The 14,081-nt window shown below is 40.9% G+C and overlaps 1 protein-coding gene across 2 annotated transcripts in view; it reads left to right on the forward strand.

The window, feature by feature from the left end:
- Positions 1-2,455: 2,455 nt before the first annotated feature.
- si:dkey-34e4.1 (carboxyl-terminal PDZ ligand of neuronal nitric oxide synthase protein) overlaps positions 2,456-14,081 on the forward strand; it is a 77,321-nt gene continuing 65,695 nt past the window's right edge. The window contains exons 1-2 of one of the 2 annotated variants that reach the window (XM_053677103.1): positions 2,456-3,006; positions 7,869-7,940. In XM_053677103.1, the coding sequence (XP_053533078.1) occupies positions 2,902-3,006; positions 7,869-7,940 (177 nt within the window). In that variant the 5' untranslated portion in view covers positions 2,456-2,901. The remainder of the gene's footprint in view (positions 3,007-7,868; positions 7,941-14,081) is intronic. The other variant, XM_053677104.1, reaches the window with a different exon arrangement.

Consider the following 14,081-nt stretch of genomic DNA (forward strand, 5'->3'; position numbering starts at 1 on the left):
TTCAGGGATCAGCCACTTGAGGGTGCTCTAATTCAATTTTTTTGGGGTAGTGAAGTGGGACTTTCTTTTTCACATTCCATTGAAATATTCAGTACACTTCCGTACATCATTTACATTTACATTCACATTACTTCCACTGCTCAATCTCCAATAATGTTATAGTAGCTTAAACACTCTGAATGTCACGTTTAGGGTTCCCAGAAGGAATTATATATTATATTGTTATATATTGTATAACAATTAAATTATTGTATAACTTAATTAGGGGCTAAAAAAAAGGGGGGGCTAAAGTTCTAAAAACTTTCATAATTTGACCATTTCTTAGCCATTTAGAAAAAATACCTAGGAAAAAGTTGAGGAGGAAAACCCCAAGAACCTTAGAATTTCATATCATTAGTCAAGGAGTTGTAATAATTAAAAGCCACACAAAGTCACTTTCACTCACATTTTTGGATGGGGGTGGGTGGGCATGGAACATTTACATTGTCGGAAATGACACCATTTGTTTAATCTAAAGTAACGAACATTGTTAGTAAGTGGGTACTTTCACAGTTTCCCTTGCAAAAACAAATTAATTTGTTGAAGAGTATTTCAGTGACTGTATTTTTTCTGACAAAACTCTCTGCTTATTTCAAAATGACTCACTTAAATACATAACATTATTTATTTATATCCAGATGGAAAAACTGTTGTGATTCGATTTTTTATCAGATACCATTCAGCATCATTTAATCTTGAATAGACAAATTCCATAAAGCAGCTTCTTCCAGCTGTGAGGGTATTGGACCATCCATTTTCCATACCGCTTACAAGGTCGAGGGGGAGTCGGCAGCCTATGCCAGAGAATTTGGGGCACAAGGCAGGGGACACCCTGGATGCTGGATGCCCATCACAGGGTACAATCGTGCGCTCCTTCACGCACTACGGACAATTTGGAAATGCCTTTGGAACACAGGTTTTATAGACTGGGGGAGGAAACCGGAGTACCCGGAGTAAAAAATGTTTAAATCAGATTGGTCAAATAAAGAATTGGTCAGCTATCCAATGACTGTATGCTATAGTTTATTCAAAAAGGATCAGTTTAGCATCAAATCAAGTTCATCAGTGTAGAACATCTATCAAGAATCAAGAATGTGCAGTAGCAATGCTACCACCACCATGCCTCCCTCTTTTAGAAATACACTATGTGAGCAAAAATATGTGGACACCTGACTATTTACATTTGTTCATTTAGCAGACACTTTTATCCAAAGCGACTTACAAATGAGGAAATGCAATCGAAGCGATATATCAAGCGGAGAACAATACAAGCAGTGCTACCGTGCAAGATTTTAAATTGAGTTCTAGAGAAGAAAAGTGCACAGAGTCGAGGTGTAACAACCAGTGTAAGTGCAGAATTTTTTATTTAAAAAAAAATATATATATATGGTGGGGAGGGGGGGACGACGACAAGATAGGGGTTAGTTAAGTGTTTGTGGAAGAGGTGTGTCTAGCCATTTTTTTGAAGAGAGTGACAGATTCTGCTGTCCAAATTGAGGTTGGAAGTTCGTTCCACTATTGAGGGGCAATCAGTTTGAAGGTTCTAGAAAGAGACCTTGCGCCTCAATGAGTAGGCACTACCAGGCATCGGTCATTAACCGATCGCAGGTTGAGTGAAGGAACGTAAACCTCAAGGAGAGTGTTGAGGTAGGAGGGTGCTGTTCCAGACAAGGTCTTGTACATGAGCATCAAGGCCTTGAATTTGATGCTGGTGGCTACAGGATGCCAGTGGAGGGAGATGAAGAGGGGTGTGAAATGGGTTCTTTTGGGCTGGTTGAAGACAAGGTGTGCTGCTGCATTCTGAATCATCCGAAGGGTTTTGATGGAGCTGGCTGGGAGGCCTGACTATCACACCCATATGTGCTTGTTGAACGTCCCATTGCAGATTTAGTCCGCCCCTTTGCTGTTAAAATAACTTCCACTCTTTTGGGAAGGCTTTCTACTAGATTTTGGAGTGTGGCTGTGGGGATTTGTGCCCATTCAGTCACAAGAGCATTAGTGAGGTCGGGCGAGGAGGCCTGGGGTGCAGTTTCGTCCCAAGGGTGTTCAGTGGGGCTGAGTTGGGGTAAATGATTGACTTTTCAGCACTTTTTTTTTTTTGCAGCATGTTTTATTGTATTGGGTTAACATGCCTAACATACGACCTGTGTAATATAAACATGTTATCATGTTTTTTTTTATTGTTCAGTAGAGAAAATGAGCCAAAGCACACCAAGTTTCATGTTTTCATGTAACAATTTTAAACAGGTCATCTTGACCCTGACAGAACAAAACCAATTTTTTTTTTTTTTTTTTAAATTTCCCAGTCTAAATAAACAAAGCAACTGCCTTCGGGAACGTAGTCACGTGACAGAACTTTGCTCCAATACGATAAGACTAGCGCGTGATATGCAAATGAGCTCCTCCCAAAGGCCCGCGTGCCAACTTGCCTCAGTAGGAGGAAGCTTTTCCGAATTATTAGCTTTGTAAGTGCTGTACCCGTTAGCGCGCGGTCATGGCACTGTATTTTTAGTCCGCAGTCTGTGGTAAACATTAACACACACGAAGCAGTCGGTAAACGCTCACAAGTGAGATAAGCGGAGGGGGGGGAAAAAAACCCTAAACAAAATCTTTGTTTTGAAACCTCACCCCCCCGCCCCCGCTTGTCCTCCTGCCCTGTTTCTGCATTCACGCGCTGACAGACTCCACAATGCGTCCTGCGCTCGTGCCTCCTCCTCGGCGGCCGGTTAAACGCTGGGACATTTTTTAAGGAAACAGAGGCGCGTGCTGTGTCTCGAACCAACGCAGATTTGTGAGTGGGATTTCTCGGGACGGTGTGGATTGTTTGTTTGTTTGTTTTTTTGTTTGTTTTAAGAGGAGGAAATGCCCGGCCGGAACAGGTACAACCTGGTGGACGACGCGGCGGATTCGCGCGTGCCGCTTCACAACGACGAGGCGTTTCAGCACGGCATTCATTTCCAAGCCAAGGTGAAATCACCGAATACAACTGCTCCGTGTGTTTGTGTGGAGCTGAACTTATTGGTGATATTTGATTATTGCACTCAGCGTCAGTATTTTAACCTCTCTTGAGGGAAGAAAAAAAAAAGTGTAAAATATTTCAAAAGTAACTTGAGCATGACAAGATCTTGGCCATGATTATGCCTTATTGTTGTTTTATATACAATGATTTGGGTCTTTTATATTTAGATGAAATCCTACCACACTTAAATTAAGGTTAGTCTGATTTCTGTTAATTACACTGGGCTTGTTAATAAATCAGGGTTCTTGCAAAAGGCTGGAAAGCTAACAATCCAGACCTGGAAAAAAAAAAAGGTCTATTATTAGACAAAAAACGGATATTCTGCTGACAAAGTAAGACTCAGGAACTCCATTACGTGATCCATTACCTCCCTTATTTTCTGTACTGATGCACTGTCCCTAATGCAGATCACATTTCTCATTTGCCCTTGTCATGATCTCTAACTCAGAAAACAGCAGGAAAGATGCACATAGAAGATGCGCAGGATATCATGCGATCAGTTGTGTCACAATACACTCTCCTGAGATAAGTTCACAAGTTTTTGAAAGCAAAACTGCTGGTAGTTTGTTGGCGAACCTCACCGTCACACCCATATGTTTGCCTTCGAAGTTGGAGGTACAGAGTTGTCTAGAATGGCTTTGTATGTTGTGACGTTACGGTTAACCTTCACTGAGACTACGAGACCCAAACCTCTTCCAGCATGATGATGCCCCTGCGCACAAAGCCAAGATTGGGAGTAGAAGAACTCGAGTGTCCTGCACAGAGCCCTGACCTCAAACCTCCAAATCCCCACAGCCATGCTGTAAAATCTAGTGGAAAGCCTTCCCAGAAGAGTGGGAGGTTATTATAACAGCAAAGGCGGACTTCATTTGGAATGGGATGCACATATGGGTGTGATGGTCGGGTGTCCACATACTTTTGGCAACACAGTGTATGTATGTGTCTGTGTGTGTAAAAAAAAAAAAGATATATATATATATATATATATATATATATATATATATATATATATATATATATATATATATATATATATCTCATGATTGTGTATCATATAAACATAATTATATGGTGATATTTTTGTCAGATTGTCATATTCCTCTAGTTTGAGAATCTGTTGATGAAGGCGCTTCAGGTGTAATACATCTAGGACACTTTCCTGAGAGCAAATGAGTAACAGTTCAGTGGTTGCCAACATGTACAACATGTTAGTGAACTCAACCAAATCTGACTGACAGAGCCCATCTACCACCTGAGCTGAGCTAACACCTGGGCTACTCTTAACCCGAAACTGAAATGCGCTGGTGTTCTGCCAATATTTCAAATACTGTTAAAGCTTTTTATGTGACTCCTTACATGTTCTGTGTGTAGTATAGTGTACCGGGTAGCATTGCCACCTTGTAGCTTCCTGGTTCGATCCTGAGCTAAGTTTTCTGTCTCTGTGGAGTTACTCATATTCCCCAGTGTGTACAGTGTTTCCTCTGGGTTCTCCCGTTTCCTCCCAACATGCCAGTACGTGCACTGGCTACGCCAGATTACCCGTACGTGTGAATGTGTGTGCACTGTGACTCAGTATGACTGTGTATTCCCAACTCATGCCCGGTGTTCTCAGAATCTGCCGCGACACTTACCAGGATAAACCGATTAATGAAGATGAATGAATGAACTTTTTTGCCTCACAATACACTTTGCGAATTTACACAAACCTTGTCTAAACTCTGTCGAATTTGACCCTTAATCCTCTGCAAGCTTGGAACTGGAATATTTTAAATATATACATATATACTGATGTAGGCAGATTTTTGTGTGTCATTCAAACACACACACACTGGTTATGTTGAATTGGTTGTGCCACACAAATCAAGAGCAAAATCGACATCAAGTGAGAAAGTTGTTCCAGTGGAAGGGTGTGAGAATAATCAGAAGTGGTACCAAGTATCAATATAATATTTTTTTCATTCCTCTACTAGTACACCAAAATTATTTCTTCGATATGTGCATGACATGTATGAATAATTATTTATATACACCACTGATTATTTCACTGTGTAGCTTTTTTCTAATCTCCACTTTGCTCAGCACCCCAGGAACTATTTAAGCTTGATATTTTTGGCAAGGGCCTTGTTTAGCTCAAATTCTGCTCAAAGTCGATGGCGTCTTCAGATTTTCCTCCTTTAAACTTTTATCTGTGGGAGGAAAGATGATTTCATGCAGATCCAATACCATTTTTTTCTGTTGCTGTAGGCAGTGATTTAAATAGGTTTGGAGAACGTGGAAAATAAGTTTTAAGTGGTTTTTATCCTGAATAGCACAGCAGTTTTTCCCAAATATGACTAAAATCTGCCTGTTGGATATATTTAACATAACAAGAGACCTTGGAAGTATATCTGATTGTTTGACGTTTATTTGAGGGGGAAAATTTGGCTTATGTTATACGTAGGAATTTTTTCTCTAAACTGTTTAAAGTGTTTAGAAAGCGTTTGCTTCATCGAGGGTCAAAGTCTTTTTTTGGGTTAGTATCTTACAATGGCAGAACTGTTAGGTAAAATTTTAAGCACTATTCGGGTGGGACTAGTTTTCCAAGGGGACGTTATAGAAATTTGTGTTTCACAGAGGTACTCTGCGATTTTAATCCAGTCCGAATCTGCCAAGTCTGTGTTTTTCTCACACAACCTCTGTAATAAATAAATAAATAAATAAATAAATAAATAAGAAAATTCCAGACCGATGCAAATGTCTGTGATTGGAGATAATATATTTTTTAAAAACGCTTTTACTTGTTTTGGCCAATGTGTGCGTTTTCTGCTTGCTGCGTGCGATTCAGTATGGACGTACGGTAGACGTTTTTGCTACCCGGCAAAGAAAAAAAATATCAACAGGAAGAGCCAAGCCACGTAAATTGTTAAGACTGGCCACTGTATCAGTGTATCAGTTTCATATGACCATACGTAATGCACGCATCCAGAGCACGTGATCTTCTGCAATGCACAAAACAGACACTCCCACCCACTGTAATAAACACAGAGATGTTCATCCTGTCCGAATCTGTACATGGAATCACAGACGTCGGGTGATAAGAATTATAACTCAAACTTCGTTTAGAAAACCAGTCCTGTCCGAATAGGACTAATACCAAGGTTGGCGTTCTTGTCGAGGATATCATTTATCTAAGCTGAGAATGCTTAATAGTGGCATGGACAAACTTAATGACTGCTTATGTTCCTACTTTTAATCTGCATGTCAATTAAATTCGGATTAATTCACATTTATTGGTATTTGTATTGCACTTTTAACAAGAATTGCCACAAGGCTGTAGTCTTGATCTGGATCTCTATTGAGCAAGCCAGAAGTGGCATTGGCAAGGGAAAAAAACCTCCTGAGATGAAATAAGAAAGAAACATTGAGAAGAGCCAGACACAAACAGGAACTCATACTTTTCTGGGTAACAATATAGTGGGATTATAAATCATTAAACAGTTGTATAGTGAGAGGACAAAAAGTATGACATGCTTTAGGACTGTACAGGATGTTGGGTAAGAGCATATTGTTAGTAGAACTCTTGAGATGATCCCAACAGTGATTCTTTAGATTTACAAGTTTGTAGGTTATTATCGCCTGGAGCAGGTAGGTGAATCATAAGTGCAAATAGAGCCAGACAAAGAAGCCGGAGGAACAGAAGCGGAAGAAAAAGGTCAGGGTCATGCTCCCGTGTTGTTTCTGGCAGCTCTGGAGGTTGATAGGAGACACAGCTGGAGAAGATTGTCAGGATCTGGTACTTCAGGCAACAAAGATTATTAGGTGTGGTAAGAATGTACAGTGGCTTAAAATGATCAGTATTCAAGTGGGGACTCTTCCAGGAGCTCGGTTTGTGGATGAAGATCTCTGTTTACCGGTGAATCTACATCCCTGTACTCTCCAAATAGTCATGATCTGTGGGTAGTGAGTGGAAGAATAAGGTCGTGCGTACAGGCAGTTCCTCTGCAGGGTTACTGGGAGTACTCTCTGTGATAAAGTGAGGAATTTGACAATCCCAGGACTTGACTGAGTGACCTCGCTGTCTCCCCACAGGGTAGACACCCTAGGTTAGACCCAGGAATGTCCTGGGAAAAGCGAGGGCTAGAAGGGCTAGAACTTGGCACACACATGAGGACACCCTGGTATATTGGCACCGCATCACTCCACTGTCTCGATCCATGTATCGTTGGTTGAGAGTGAATATACCTTGAACACTAACAGGAAGGCTATTCCGAGTCACAAAATGAGGTGTGATGGTCTTGTTCCTCCTAACAGCATGGGTTAACCTGCCCCACTGTACTCCAGCCTCAGGTTTTTCTCAAAGTTAAGGCTTGTCATGCAATCAAGAAATCGATAACACCCCCTGAACTGAAGACTTTGCTGTGTCTGAAAACATAAGGGAGGCGCTTGGGCTGTGGCTCAGGTGGTAGAGCGGGTTGGAGGTTCGATTCCCGGCCCACGTGACTCCACATGCCGAAGTGTCCTCGGGCAAGACACTGAACCCCAAGTTGCTCCCGATGGCAAGTTAGCGCCTTGCATGGCAGCTCTGCTAACACTGGTGTGTGAGTGAATGGGTGAATGAGAGACAGTGTAAAGCGCTTTGGAAAAAAGCGCTATATAAGTGCAGACCATTTATTTCCTGACTGTTACCCAAAGCACTGACACTGGAGACGCCTTCCTAAAATGCTAAATAAACATCATCTTGGAGAAAACGTCATATCCACAATTACAAACGTTTAAAAAAATAAATAAATAAAAAATCTGATTAATTTTCCTACTTGCATTTGTGTTACAGTATATCGGTAGTCTGGATGTCCAGAGACCCAACAGTCGCATGGAGATCGTCGCTGCCATGCGGAGAATCAGAGTAAGTTCACACCCTTGCTGCTGGGTGCAGTTTTTGTTCCTTTGCAGATGGTGGATTTTGCGGTGTGGCTTCCTCCAGCAGTTCGAGTATGATGATTTAATTGACAACTAGTTAGGGGAAGAAAATCTTCTACTTCAGTGACTCTATGAAAAGCGCCTAGGAGCATGTACATGCATGTGTGAGCCGGTGGTTCAGCTCGAACGTCATGCTGCTTAGTGGTGTTTGCTCATTATTGTACTCGAGGGTTTATGCGCACAAAACAAAGCACAGTGTGGATAAGTGAGATTACAGCCCAGTGCACTTGCATGCACGCTGTAATCTTTAAGAACGGAAAGATGAGGCTATGTTTGGAGGAGAGTTTGTGAAAAATATGGCTGTAGTAGCAGTGCGATTTCTCTTTTTGTTAAGGGGTTTCAAAGCAGCCGCTTGATCAAGTCTAAGACTATGTATGTAAGGAATAAAATATGACCGGGTCTGCTGCTGTTCTAGCGAAATAATATCGTACCTTATACGTTTTGTGGGACGTTTGACATGAAAGTCCTCGTGTAGAGTGTTTAATGTAGAACTGTTAACCTATTATAACATTAAGCAACACCTGACCAATTGGATTCCAGAATTACTAACGGTGTTGTGGTGTAAATAATTAAACAAGGTCTTTTTGAGTTAACGAGGTAATAGCCGCCAATTAAAAAAAGAAAAAAGTTCATGTCCTGCAAATTATGCACTGGTATTCCCACATGCTGGGTGATGTGATATTCTACATTAATACCACATTTATTATGCCCAGCATAGATGAGACTGTTCTAGAAACGTGGTTGTTAAGCTGCACCGGGGGGGTCGAGGCACTGTGTACCGATCTGATCATTTTTCTCCATGCGTTGTCTGTTCTTTTCTTCTTTCCCTTTCTGCTGTTCTCTTCCCCTCTGTTTCTCTGTTGCAGTGAAGGACACCTCTGTGTTGATTGGCTTGGATTTTGCCACTTGATTGTGTGCCTCTGCTTGGTGTATGTGTGTGTTTGTGTTGCTTGTTAACCTCAGAGAAGATGACAGGCGATCACGGGGATATTGACCTGAAGATTTTGTCCTCTACCTTTTATCCTATTCTATATCCTTGTCATTGAGAGAGTGAACACTGTGGTCAGTAAGGCTCCACGTAGATTAGTCTGCTGCGCAAAGGCATTATGACCGGTAAAAACAAAACACAAAAAAACCATAACATTGCTGTCAGAGAGAAATAATAGAAGGCTTAGACTTGAATGCTTAATGATGTTTGTCTCTGCTGATGTTTTCTAGGTTGCTGAGATGGGGAATGTCTCTGTTCTGTCTTCTCTCTTTCTGTCTCTCTGTCTCTCTCTCTGTCCCCCTTTTTCAGGCCTGAAAATTAGGTATGCAGACAAGATTTCGATTCCCACTTGCTCTTTGTGTGTCTGCGTGTGTACCTACTGATCTGAATACTAAATCACTGATGTACCTACTTGAAAGTTATTTACCACAAATTAGGGTGGGGGGGGTGTAATTTATTTTAATTTAATTTGTGGTAAATAAGATCTGATAAATGATAAATATTTAGATGAAATCTGCCCATATACTAGTCTTTATTCACAGCCTACAGTCATTATAGAAGTCCAGCCTGTCTGTTAGTTAATCCATGTTTAATAAATTATTATCCAATTTATTTTATTTGGAAATAGCAAACATCATTTATAGATGATTAGAAATGATTATATGTACATTATGAACCAAATAACCAGTTGTTGTTAACCCGGTTGTCATATATTATTTCGGTGATTAGCGCTGAACAGTGCTCTGAGCTGACAGGTTTTAGCAAAGAAACATGCTGTCTTAATTTTACATTTATAAACTAATCCGTTTCTGGAAAAACAACATTAGTGACATTTTATCAAAGACATACACGTTTATGATTGGTAAGGTGTGACTTTGATCATCAGCATCATCCACATCAGTTTCACCCGAGGTAAATGTCACTGGTGGCATTTGATAAATATGAGCCTCATCATTTCTCTTAACCTGACTGATCGTTGTTGGGCAAATATGTATGACATTAAGCTTTGATCTGTCTGAATCTGTTCCATTTTGTAATTGGGATAGACCAAGATGAGAGGCAGTCAGAACATAGCTGGTGGAGCTCCAATGCTGCTCAGTATGTACGGTGCTGCAATAAGAAACGTGGATGTACTGTAATGAGAGACGGAGTATGCTTGTGGATGAATTACTTCTAGTAACAGTCATATTTATTGGTCATATAAGACTCTACCCACCCAACCTTTTATCTCCTGACCGTACCCACAGAAGTACCTTTGATCCCCTAACTTTAACCACCCACTCAACCATCGATCCCCTGAAAAATGTCAACCAGCCCATTCTTCGAACCCATGACTGCACCCACCCACCCAATCTTCAGTCCCCTGACCCCACCTGCCCAACCAACCTGTGGTCCCCTGACCTTCTCCGTCCACCCAATCTTCAGTCCCCTGACTACACCCACCCACACCAAATTTTGGCCCCCTGACTACACCCACCCAACATTCTGTCCCCTGACCCCCTTCATCCACCAAACTTCAGCTGCCTGAGCCCACAACCTTCGGTCCCATGCCAACACCCACCCATCCAACCTTTGTTTCCTGACTACATTTATCCACCTAACCAACCTTTTAATGTTGTCTTTTATCTCTTTCTTTCTTTTATCTCGTCTTTATGGTTTGCCATAAAAGCAGGAGTAATTATGTCTCCCTGAGAGATTTGATTTATTTGGTTGACCGTGACTATAACTAAAAGAACCATAAAAACCTGTAACTATGCTCCCCAATTTCTCTATATTTTTCACTCTTCATTGATCTAATCTCTCACTTGGTGTCCTGCTTTGTCTCTTTCTCCATCTCTGTCTGATAGCCTGTACATTTACCTGTTTTTTTTGGGGCCAAGCACCAAAGGTGCATAGATATCCTATTGTAAATGTTTTCTTCTTCTTCTTGTTTTTCTTTTTATACTACTACTACTTGCTCATTGGAGTTTATGGCAGCCCATAGAATGCTTTGTGCTCTTTTTATGAAATTTGGCACAGCGATAGAGGACAGTCTCATGTTTTTTTTTGTACTCGGTGATACCAACATGAGTAACCTAGTTGGTAATAATCAAATTTGGGGCATCACAGAACATTTTATTTCTCTGTTAGGTTTCCTAGTTTTCATAGCAGCCATGAAAAAGGATTACTGCTAGGCGCGTTCTTTGTAATGTTAGATGGTTGATTTTAAATGAAATGAATTAGTTCCCTTGTATTGAGTAGGGTTGCAAGTGAGTGAGTAAAATTGTTTTTGTTGTGCCAGAATTTGTCGTCGTCAATGACCTATAGCAACTGATCATCAAGAATAGCATACTGGGTAAGCGCTGTTATTTTCACTGCCACACGGCATTGTAATTTTTCACTCCTAGCTAGCATTTGCTGCAGAATCTGTTTCTCCTGTGTGCTGCTAGATGTGTGTTACAGCTTTTCCCCAAGGTTTTCAGAGGGCTTAGGCACTGACAGCGGGTGGTTTTTTTGTTTAATTTCTCTTTTTTTTTTAAATGAAAAAACACTTTGTTTATGCTTCATTTATTCTTTGTTGAGGTTTGCCTTATCGATGACTTGCAACTTGCTTATCCGAGCTAATGGCTGTAACTACCATCCCAAGGTGACGGTACAGAAAAATATCCGGTTAGCTTGGCGATGAGCATCTGTCACGCACCAATCATAAACATTCATCCAAACACCGATTGTTGATTGGCAGATCATTCCTGTTGCCAGATTACTGTTTTTGTTTCCTCAGCAGATTGAACTCTTATCTTTTGTTTTTTACATTCATTCTGACATGTCGCCTAAATGCCCTTTTTACGTTCGTTCGGTTTAAGGTGCTCTACAGAAACACAGGTGCTGCGCCTAAGCCATTCTACGATAGGGAAAACCCTGTTTTAGATGTTTTATCAGGGTCCATGTATTGTAGAAAAATGCAGCAGTAGCTGCTCTTGATATTCACAGTCTGCTTTGTTTAGATTGCCGTCATTAATTGTAAAACTGTCATTTCATGCCGTCTGTTCATTAGCGCGGTAACGTACACTATGGTATCAAGTGGTATTGAGAATTACTCCCCGAGTATGAGTAAAATAAAGCCTAGCTGATGACGCATTTCTGTGTGAGACGGTCTGCGACCCTTTCACGGCTCACATGCAGAGCGAAATCAAGTATGGCGGAAGGCGGACGTGAAGCTGAGGAGGTGATTATCGCTAAATGAGGAGCTACCTCTACAACCTGGAGTAACAATTTGGTTCCAGAAAATCAGTTTTAGATTTTTTTAGATCAATATTTGTGTTTCTGAGGCTCTCAAGACTGCATGCAGCTTTCACTTGTAGCCAAAATCAGTGGCGAATGGCACTATATTTGTATCATCACTGATATCATTATCGCAATAAATACCAGAAAATACCCGTGGTATAGTTTTAAGTCCATATCGCCAATCCCTAATCCAAATCTAAATGTGCATTAAAAGAAGGACAATGCCAGGCTCTGTAATGTTGTACATCAAGGCTTGATAGACCACATAGTAATTCACTAAAAACAACTACAAATTAGCTTTAACGGCGCAATGTTTAGTACACTTGAGTCATGGCTAGGGTTATGTCTGGAATGCGAGCAGCCATGTTATAGTGGTGTTACGTAAATATATTATGCAGTAAACAGCTATTAGATATATTATGGTTGCAGATAGCTTGCTTTTAGAAGAAGGAAGGTGTTAATGAATGGTGTCCTTCCGGCTATGGCAACCTGACACACATTTCGCACGAGTAATTGCAGGTATCCTAGTCGTAAGATTTACCTGGGCCAAGACATAGTCTATTTTCAAAGCCTGATGGCATCTTAATTTGGCTTGAAGTGTTCTAACAGTATCAGATCCCTTCTTCTGGTGCTCTGCATGTGGATTCAAGGTTAAACAGCAAATGCGTTCTTCTTTTAACACGTAATGAAGAAAATGTTAAGAACATGAATTTTGGGACAATATAAAAAGTGTCTCTAGAAGGTAGTGGGCCTGTCTGCTAATAGGCTAATTATTCACCAACTTTAATGTTAGAGTTGCAAACCAATTTACCGTCTTGGAAATAGTTACAGTTGCAGTCAAAACGATTCAAACCCCCTCCCCAAGTGGCTTCCCCAAATTCAACTGAAAATGCAACTTATAATGATTTCTCCAGTTTCAAAATGATTCAACACCTTCATGGGAAGCATCTTCCGTACTTAGTAGAGCACCCTTTTGCTGTTATGATCTGCTGCAAATGAGATGCAGAGCTTCTGGCTGCGTTCCTGAGGAACCTTAGCCCATTCCTCATGAGCAGTGGCCTCCAGTTCAGTACTATTGTCAGGTTTGCATGCTGCAACCGTCTTCTTCAAATCCCACCAGAGATTTTCTATGGTATTCAAGTCAGGTGACTGTGATGGCCCTGTAGAATCTTCCAGGACGACTTCTGCACCCAAGCCTTGGTGGAATTTGATGCATGCTTGGGATCATTGTCCTTTCTGAAAGTCCAATGAGGACCAAGCTTCAGCTTCCTCACCGACAGCATGACGCTTTCTCCTAGGATTTCCAATCAGGTGGCAGCAGCACAATGTGTAAAATCATGCAGATACAGGTCAAACATCAGAATGAGGGGAAAAAGTGTGACGTCTGTGACTTTAACCATGGCATGATTGTCTGTTTCAGACAGGCTGGTTTGAGTATTTCTGAAACTGCTGATCTCCTGGGAATTTCACACACACAACAGTGTTTGTATGTATGGAAGACAGGTGTTAGTCAAGAACACACTGATTTTCACTAGTTGGTGTCAATATCGCCGAGATTCAGATTCGCATCCTGTTTTTGTGCCATTGGCACAAATTGATTATAAAAATGATGATTTGATTAAACTTTGGAAGATTAGTGAGAGGTGAAAAAAAATGAGTATGGTGAACTTTGAACCAGTCATAACTGTCGGAGTTGTCATGACTTAAGGAATCATGGAATGATGAGTCTGTGACAATTGGTCAAGAGTTATGGGCAAAATTTGGCTTGTTGCAGGCACACTCCAAAAAATAGTGTGGTGATGGTGTTTTTTTTTT

Source organism: Ictalurus punctatus, chromosome 28, assembly GCF_001660625.3.
Source record: "Ictalurus punctatus breed USDA103 chromosome 28, Coco_2.0, whole genome shotgun sequence".
NCBI classification, from domain to species: domain Eukaryota; kingdom Metazoa; phylum Chordata; class Actinopteri; order Siluriformes; family Ictaluridae; genus Ictalurus; species Ictalurus punctatus.